Source organism: Trifolium pratense, linkage group LG1 (assembly GCF_020283565.1).
Source record: "Trifolium pratense cultivar HEN17-A07 linkage group LG1, ARS_RC_1.1, whole genome shotgun sequence".
NCBI lineage: Eukaryota > Viridiplantae > Streptophyta > Magnoliopsida > Fabales > Fabaceae > Trifolium > Trifolium pratense.
Window position 1 is genome coordinate 23,944,004 of NC_060059.1, and position 9,075 is coordinate 23,953,078.

General features: G+C 34.4%; 2 protein-coding genes across 3 annotated transcripts; both read left to right on the forward strand.

The window, feature by feature from the left end:
• On the forward strand, positions 1-482 carry LOC123910243 (signal recognition particle 19 kDa protein-like). Its single transcript, XM_045961332.1, has one exon. The coding sequence runs from the start codon at positions 20-22 to the stop codon at positions 449-451; it is 432 nt and encodes a 143-aa protein (XP_045817288.1). The 5' UTR covers positions 1-19; the 3' UTR covers positions 452-482.
• Positions 483-2,198: 1,716 nt separating this feature from the next.
• On the forward strand, positions 2,199-9,023 carry LOC123910251 (probable DNA-directed RNA polymerase subunit delta). 2 transcript variants are annotated; one of them, XM_045961343.1, is made up of 3 exons: positions 2,199-2,748; positions 2,829-2,911; positions 8,641-9,023. In XM_045961343.1, exons 1-3 carry the CDS (start codon positions 2,343-2,345, stop codon positions 8,812-8,814), a joined length of 663 nt encoding a protein of 220 aa, XP_045817299.1. In that variant the 5' UTR covers positions 2,199-2,342; the 3' UTR covers positions 8,815-9,023. The 2 variants fall into 2 exon arrangements, 1 of the variants encoding a protein (XP_045817299.1); XR_006810174.1 differs by lacking the exons at positions 2,199-2,748; positions 2,829-2,911 and adding an exon at positions 6,753-7,023.
• Positions 9,024-9,075: the final 52 nt, after the last annotated feature.

Sequence of the window (9,075 nt, forward strand, 5' to 3'; positions counted from 1 at the left end):
ATTTCAATTTGACAGTAACATGGAAGCTGAATTACCAAACATAAAGAAGTGGATCGTGTTGTATCCTGTTTACATCAATTCCAAAAAAACTGTAGCCGAAGGAAGACGAATTGGCATCGCTAAAGCATGTGAAAACCCTACTTGTGCTGAAATTGGGGATTGTTGCAATTATCTTAAACTTCCCTATGCAATCGAGATAGACAAGGCTTACCCTCGTGATTTCATGCAAAGAGGACGAGTTAGGGTTTTGTTGAAAAAGGAGGATGGAACTCTTATCAATCCATCCATCTCTTCGAGAAAGCAACTAATGTTACGCGTTGCAGAGATGGTCCCTAAACATTATGGAAGGACCAAGAAGCAGGAGACTGCATCAACATCAACCACAACTGCTGGACCTTCTAACAAATCTGGGAAAGGTGGAAAAAAAGAGAAGATAATTATGTGTTTTTAACATTGTCTTAACATTTTGATACTAGTGTCTTTCCGGGCATATTGTCCATTACAGTTAGAAATATTTATCCCTACTTAATTGAAGTTTTTTACCACTCGGAAATGTGTTTGTTGGAAATGATCTTGTGCTTGGGATGTAAGTATCTTGTAACATCATGCTTAGAGGACTTCTTTTTCATAGAAAAAAAAAATTCAGTGTTTAGTGAGACAATAGGATATGATAAGTTAATATTGAAGTTTATCCTATCTTGTCTCTCTAATTAAAACTCTTATCCTGAATTTGAGCTGAATTACCAGAAGATAGGATAAGAAAATAACTTACTAGTATTTTGTTAAAAGTTGTGAAAAGATTAAATTTTTCACAACTTCAAATTAGACGAGATGACAAATCATTAAAAACTTTTTGAGTGTAAAATGAAACATGTTGATTACAACCTAATGATTTTATTTTATCATTTTATGAAATTTCAATAGAGAGAGAGAGAGAGAGAAAGTTGTTATTTAGGTTCCTCCTCCGCGTGAGGTGAGGTGAGGTGCAGAGTACTCGCTCTCATTTTGCAGAGAGAGAGAGACACACACACTATACTACCAGTACTAATACTATATTTAATTTTTTATCAAATAAATTTATGAAGCTCACAATGAAACAGATTTTTTTAATGGAGTGAGAAATAATATTGAGTCAACAAATTCAGACCTATAGCTAGTGAGCAGTAGTCTATTATTATTTCCTAAAATGAGAGTAATACTAAAATGAGAGTGCAAATAGCCGTGCCAAGGTTGGCTTGCAAGAAGTAAATAGTATCCTATCCGTACTATACAAAGAAACTTGGTGAGAACGTTAATTTCTTTTTGTAGCAAAGGATACAAAAAGTTAAAACTAGACTTACACTATACTACTACCCATGGCAATATTTGGATGCCAATAGTTTTCTTTCTTTTACTTTTAAAAGCATTTCAAATCATCAAAATATATACTCCCTTCGTCCCTTAATATAAGCCCTTTTTGTAATTTTTTATGTTTATTAAGAAAAGTTTGTAGTGCAATAAATGTGTACTTTTTAGGTATTACAATTATTATATTGTCCTTTGTGAAAAAATGTATTTATAGTTAACTTTACGTATTTCAATGCAAAGTAGAGTTATGTTTTGAAAAATAATACTAAATGATGTATAATTATATGAAAAATGGTGAATAATACCCAAAGAGAAACGAAAATTTTATGGATCTTAAGTTTGTAAGGCTGTTGTCTTTGTAATTAGTTTCAGTTTTGTGAATAAATTTAAGGATATACAAATTAAATTAATATATAAAAGATATATTTATTTGCTTAAAAAAAAATATATTTAATTAATAAATTTAAATAACTATCTTAAATAGAAATATTATTATTATTATTATTTGAGAATGTCCTTTTATGTCATTTTACATTTATCAGCTAGTTGAACCGCTAATTTTACCAAATACTTTAATTAGCTAGGTTATCAGTCATAAGCTATAAGCTAGCTTATCAATCATCCACTATTTTTGCCAAACAAAACCTTAGAGTTTTATTTACAATATTCACTCTATAATACACTTTTTTATTAATTAAAATTCAGGTGAGTTCCACCACTTTATTTTGTACCCATCTCAAGTGTGTGATTCAGCGTGAGGTGAGTAGTGGAGTAGTGGAGTAGTGCAGTGCTGCAAGTTTGTTGGTTTGTTTGTAGTAACAAACTCACTCGCTCTCATTATGCATAATTTTATTTAGAGGAAATGTCACAATTCCTCTCCAACAAGTCACCTCAGAGTCACACCTCACACCTCACAACACGTCTTGTCCTTTCAATTCAGTCTCTCCCTCACACAAAACACATACGCACACAGACCTCTCTCTGCCCTAACCAACATGGCTGCAGCATTTCATTTTTCCACCACCCAAAAATCTTCAACTTCACCTTTTCTTCTCGGTGGTTTCAAACCGCACTCCTTCACCTTCCCAATGAAAGTTTGTCTTAAACCTAAACCTGAAAAGATGAATCTGAAACCCATTTCAGCCGCCTCCTCCAATTTCCACAGCAAAAAATTTCAAGAAAGCTTTTTCAAAACAGTTGAAAGGTCGAAGAAAGCTGTTTCTGAAAATCCTCTCTATCAATCCATGGTTGAAGAAGAAGAAATGCTGAAACTAAAGCTACAACAGATTAATGAGGAAAAAATAAATCTAGAAGAAAAACTTCAAAACTTGATTATCAAAAAAGATGAATTCGTTAGAGAGACCCTTGTACAAACTTTTGCTGTTGCAATAATGATGGGAGGTAAAAATAAATTCATTATCTACTTTTATTTTAATTTCTCTTTCTTTTCTGCATTTTAATTTTTCCCTTTCACAATATAGAGTTTGGAGGTATGAAGATTCGTTATTGGAAGGGGGCAGTAACAGATGGACTCTCCGAGACTATCAGCAAGATTAGAGAAAAAGTAAGGATTTAATACTTTGTTTTTGCCTTCTTTTTTTTTCTTTCGAAAATCATAGTTATTGTTGAACCATGTTCTGAAACACACTAAATTTGCTTTCTAGCTCAAGTTATACCCAATTTAATCCAACTACATCTTAATCCCTTATGCAGCAAACTACCATAATTTCTGTCTTTCTTTCATAATACTGTATGTCACACAAGTTAACCGTTTTTCTTTTTACACTATTTACCTATCGATCCGGATCCTCTGCTGCAAAGATGTCTGCTGCAATTTCTGCTGCAACTACATCAACTGTAGGATCCAACGGACGTTTGTGATTAAAGATGAAAAAAATAGCATTAAAAGATGAAAAAAGTAGGACTAAAAAACCATGCAACCGTTTCAAGAAAAGATAAGGAGATGAAATGAAACCCCCAAATTGTTGAGCGTAGACACAGACGGAGAAGCCAATCGGCACACGACGGCGAGCATGAGAGAGTTAATTCACAGAGATGAAACTGCCACTATCAGAAGGAGAAGCCACTGCGATGAAACCCCCGATTTGTTTCACTTATAAACACACACGAAGAACTTAATCGGCGCACGGCGGCGGGCCAAATCGCGATTCACAAAGTCGAACCTTTTGATATTTTAGTTGCTCTTAACATTATACAAAACATTTTGCTGCAAATATTTTGGTCAATTTTTTTAATTCAGTTAGTATAAAAATTCAATTGTGGTTTTTTTTTTTTTTTTTGAAACAATTCATTTGTGGTTGTTATGTCGTGTTGTCTGTGCAAAATGAGGAGGAAAATTATTAAGAAAGACAAGTTGATAATGGCTATTAAAATGAAAAAGATGATTACGGATAACCCAATTTTCAGATGAAAAAAAAAATGGGGATTGATAATGGGATTAATGGCTAATTGGAGTGCTTATGTCAGGAGATGTGTAAAACTTCAGAAGTGAAAAGAAAGACGGTGGAAAGAAATAACAAAAAAAGTACTCAAGCACTTTTTCATTTTTAATCACAGACGTTGGATGGATCCTATGGTTGCGGTAGTTGCAGCAGAGACTGCAGCAGTGAACTTTGCAGCTGAGGATCCAAATAAATTAACATGAGTCGTTCGTATAATTAATTCTCATAAACACACCAACACCTCAACACCCCGTTCTATATTTCTAAGTCCTCGGTGTTTACTCACTTTTCCTTTATATATTCCGAAACACAAATCATCATAATTCGATCACGAATTTAACATGAAAACGGAGCAAATATTCAACACTATAATAGGGAGCAAGAATTTAAATTCAAGGAAGCACAACAACAACCACAACACATGACAAAAAAAAAAAGGAAGAGGAAAAGACCACGCTCATACTATAAGAAATTCAGATACTTAGATGATAGGTTAAACCCCTTACCTCTGATTCACTGATTCCTCTAAGTTCCCTCGAACCCTAGCGCTTCCCTTCTATCTTCTCTGCTCTCTTTTTTTCTTTTTCACGAATTGTGGCCAAAATCCTATTTTCTGCCTTATATTATGCTACTTATAAGAAGGGTTTTAGTTTTCTTTTTCCTAAAGAAAGGGAGATTATCATGGGATTTATTTCAATTTAGATTCTGATCATATCTTTTAACTATCTCTGCCTTTCCTCTCAAGTAAATCCAATAGACAAATTTTCCTTAGTTTCTCTAAATTTCTATTTTCGCATTTAAATAACTAAGGTCCACTATATTTAATTAAATAATTACTTCTCTTATCTCACTATATTATTCAATAAATTACTACCCAAACCTACTAAATTCCTCTAATTAATATTTCGGCACACAAAATTATTTAAATAAAATTAGAAAACAATAATAAACTAAATTTTACTCAATATACTATTTTACAAAAAATCTGGGCGTTACAACTCTCCCCCACTAAAAGAATTTTCGTCCTCGAAAATTACCTGTAGTCTCCGGCTCCTCGCCAACCAGGCATAACACCTTCCCTTCTGCTTTCGCTTTCTTCGGTTCCTGACATTGAGTGCTGATATGTCTTGGTTCCTTGCAATTGAAACAGACCACATTTGAACTCCTACACTCGTTGGCAAGATGCCCTTCCTTCCCACACTTGAAGCATGTCGGGCTAGTTGCTTTGCACTCGAATGCACGATGCCCCACTGCACCACACCTGTAGCATCTCTGCGAGTTGGGTCCTTCTCCCCCACTAGTCTCGCGCCTACCGGTCGTCTGACGCCTCTCTTGTTGATTGTCTCTGTCATAAGGCTTGCCTTTGTCTTGACCATTGTGCTTCTTCTCACTGATAGCCTTGTAATGATTACTCCTGGCCTGACTGGTTTCTTCATAAATACGGCAAGCATCTACCAAATTTGGAAACTGACGAATCTGACGGTAGGCGATGAACTGTTTAATCTCAGGTCGCAGTCCATCCTCAAACTTAAGGCATTTAGACACTTCTGCTTCTGCCGTGTTGTAGTTTGGGCAGAACCGAATCAGTGCTTCAAACTTAGCTGCATAATCCCCGATTGACATACTACCTTGAGTGAGAGACAAAAACTCCATTTCCTTCTTGTTACGCACATCCAACGGAAAATACTTTCTCAGGAATTCGGTTTTGAATTCAGTCCAGGTAATAAGAGCACCAGTAGCTTCCATCCTCTAACGGGTGTTCCTCCACCAATGTTCCGCTTCTCCAGCCAGCATATGAGTAGCCAACGTCACTTTCTGAGCATCCGTGCAAGTCATTGCCCGAAAAATTCTTTCAACGTCATCTATCCATTCCTGTGCACCATCAGGGTCGTATTTACCCTTGAACTTCGGCGGGTCGTGCCTCTTGAAACAGTCCATCCTGTTCTCGTCAGCAGTCCCATGCATATTTTGTTGACCCACAGCAGCAGCATTGGCCTGAGCTAGTGCCTGAGCCATAGCAGTCATAGCATTCGCAATAGCTTGATTGTTTCTTCCTGCCATCTCTGCACAAAATTTCTGAAAACCTACAAGTTAGGAATGATACGACTTGGTCCGATGGACCGACCTGCTCTGATACCAATTGTAACACCCTCTAATCCACATTCACTACAACAAATATGGTCTTTGGCGACACTTTTTTAAGCAACATGTCAAAATCGTCCCCTAAAAGTTGCAAAGGCAACGCTCTATGCCTGTTGCCAGCAGTGGTTTTGCAACAGCTTATAATCGTTCCCTAAAATATTACTGGGGACGCTTTCGGAGTGTTACTCTATTATTTATTTCGAGATGATTGTTAATTGTCCCCTTAGATACTTTTGGGCACGCTTTTAAATTGTTGCATTATTTGCAACAAAAGGCTACATTTTTACATTGTTGCCTAAGAATTTCAGTCACACTAGAGGTGCTCAAATCCAAACCAATCCAAATAAAAACCGCAAATCGATCCAAAAAAAACAAAAACCGCAAAAAACCGAATATTTTTGGATGTGTTTGGATGTTCTTTTGTGAAAACTGCCGGATCGGATTTCGGATTGATTTTTCAAAACCGATCCAAACCGAACCAAACCGCATACATATATTTTAATACTTATTATCTTTTTATTAGTATGAATATATATTGCACTAACCTATTTTTTGTTCATTTTAAATTTTGTTAATACTATTTGTTAGTTTAATTTAATCTACGTTTTACTTTTTGATATCTTCCAAATATAGTTGATAATTGTCATTCTAAAATATTAATTTTTAATATATTATATGTCATATTTTACATCAAACTTAATATTTATTTCATCAAAAAAGTCAAACTATTATTTTATAGTATTTTGTATAGTATTAATATTTAATAAAAAAATTACAATTTATAATTTGGATATCCAAAAACCGATCCAAATCTCTTAATAAAATCTTCAAACCATGCTCAATCTCATAAACCCCAATCGCTCAATCTACGCTCAAATCGCTCTCATCAAACCCTAATCGCTCTCATCTACTCACCTTCGTCCCAAATCGCTACTCTTCAAACCCAAATCGATTTCCGTTCCTCAAACCCAAATCGCTTCACGGCTCAAACGGTTAATCTTCAAGGCTCAGATCTTCAATTTCTCTCTTGACACCTCAAATCCATAATCGATTTCAATTTCCCAATCTCACGGTATACTTAACTTCTCTCTACTTTCGATTTTGACTTAGCTTATTATTGATTTTACGTTGTTTCATGATTTTGAAATTTGGGTCACTGTTATTTTTGCTCAATATGTTTAATGGTGGCAAAATCAATTTCTGGAACTTGATTATTAGTGATGAAATCAGTTCCTACTTGGTATCCAGGATTGAGTAGTTTCTTTTCAGGGGTTGATTCTTAACATTTAAGACAAAAAATACTTATAAACAAGCATTGGTGAAGAACGACTTATTGGTGATTATCTATTGACATGAATACTTGTGTGAGTGTTTGGGAGAATTTTAGAAATAGCTTATGATCAATAGGATAACCTATGAAAACATGTTATAATTTATATAATAATGATGTAACCACATTTCTTGCTCTAGTTCAGTAACTTTTTCTTTAGTATATTATTGCCATAAAATCCTTCACTTCCAATTTCTAGTAAATGATTGCTGTCAATAGACTTCACATATGCAGCCATCTCACCCACCCAATTCTGTAATAATATATATAGTTTACAATTGACAAATTAAATTTTTAACATTTAAGACAAATTCATCTGTGTGACAATTTTAAAATAAAAAATTAAAATTAAAAACAAAACAAAAATTTAGGATAGGACCTGAATTGACTTCCCAGAATAGTCATTTAAGGTACGAGGTTCATTCATAAGCTCCCATGCAAAAATTGTTGGATCATCTCTATATGCCAATCCACTAATAGTATTCATCCTTCAACATAGTCTTACAGAATTAGAGTCAAGAGTGGATATATATATGACGTATTTCATACACATAGTCAATAGGGGAGATATGGCTTGCTGCTAGGGTACATTATGCTTTTGGTAGGATGTATCATCTTTACTGATAAGAGTTTCATGCTTGTAGACGCGAAATATATACTTCTGTTTAGATTCTACTTCTGTGTTGATTGGATTTTTTCATGATTCTGCTCCTGTTTTTAATACCTTAAAATTACTTATTCCCTTATAGGCTTATAGAATAATTTATTTCTTTATAGTAAACTAAACATGATAAATAAGGATTGGGTTGAGTTGCCTCCACATAGTGAAGGTTATAAGGATGGTGTTAATTACTTTTTGGATATTGCATACACCGAAGGAATGGTTGAAGGAATAGAGATTTTGTGCCCTTGTGCTATATGTTGTAATGATAGTTGGGAAGAGAGAGATTTTGTGCCCTTGTGCTATATGTTGTAACTAGAGTTTTGAGTTCTAGCAAGTATTTAATTTTTTGGTTATGCTGTTACAAAGTCAAGGCACCTCATTATTTATGAGTTTGATGAGTTATGGTGTTTGTCTTAAGTTTTTTATTGTGGTAGTGATTGATTCGGTTTGTGTATTGGTTGTTTCCAAAATAAAATAAAAATCATTCCCTTTAGTTGTCTTGGATTGATTAACTGTTTTGTGCCTTTTTCACGATAACAATTTATGTTCGTCTGCTGTACTAGCTGAACTGTGCGTTTAATTATTTGCTTCAAATGTGTTTGAGTTGTTGAAGAGATAGGGGCTGCCATATTTCATAGGTACTGTTAGCATTGAAGGCCCTTTAATTGTATTGTTTTATTTTCTTATATATGCAGCAAGGTATCATTGAAGATGATGAGGACGGCGGCATAAATAATGACTCTCAATATGATGACATAGGTGATGAACTTGAAGAGGACGACATAGGTGACGAAGAGGATGATGAAGAGGACGACATAGGTGACGAAGAGGATGATGAAGATGATGATGAGTTTGATGATTTTAAATGAGTTGGATGATGTTGTTTTAGGATTGAACTAAGCATTAAACTTGAAGAAACTATGTATTTTGTCATTTTGTTAGACTTGTACTTCTGAGTATTAAACTTATTGTGGTATTAAGTCATGTTAGACATTTTGTGTCGACAATGTGTATTTGAATTAATGTGTGAAGATTTTAGTGACACTTTTGTAGTAAATGCAATTTGTGTTTGATGCAATTCTTGTTTGGATCATAACTTATAGATACATAAACTAAATTTGCTTTCTAAA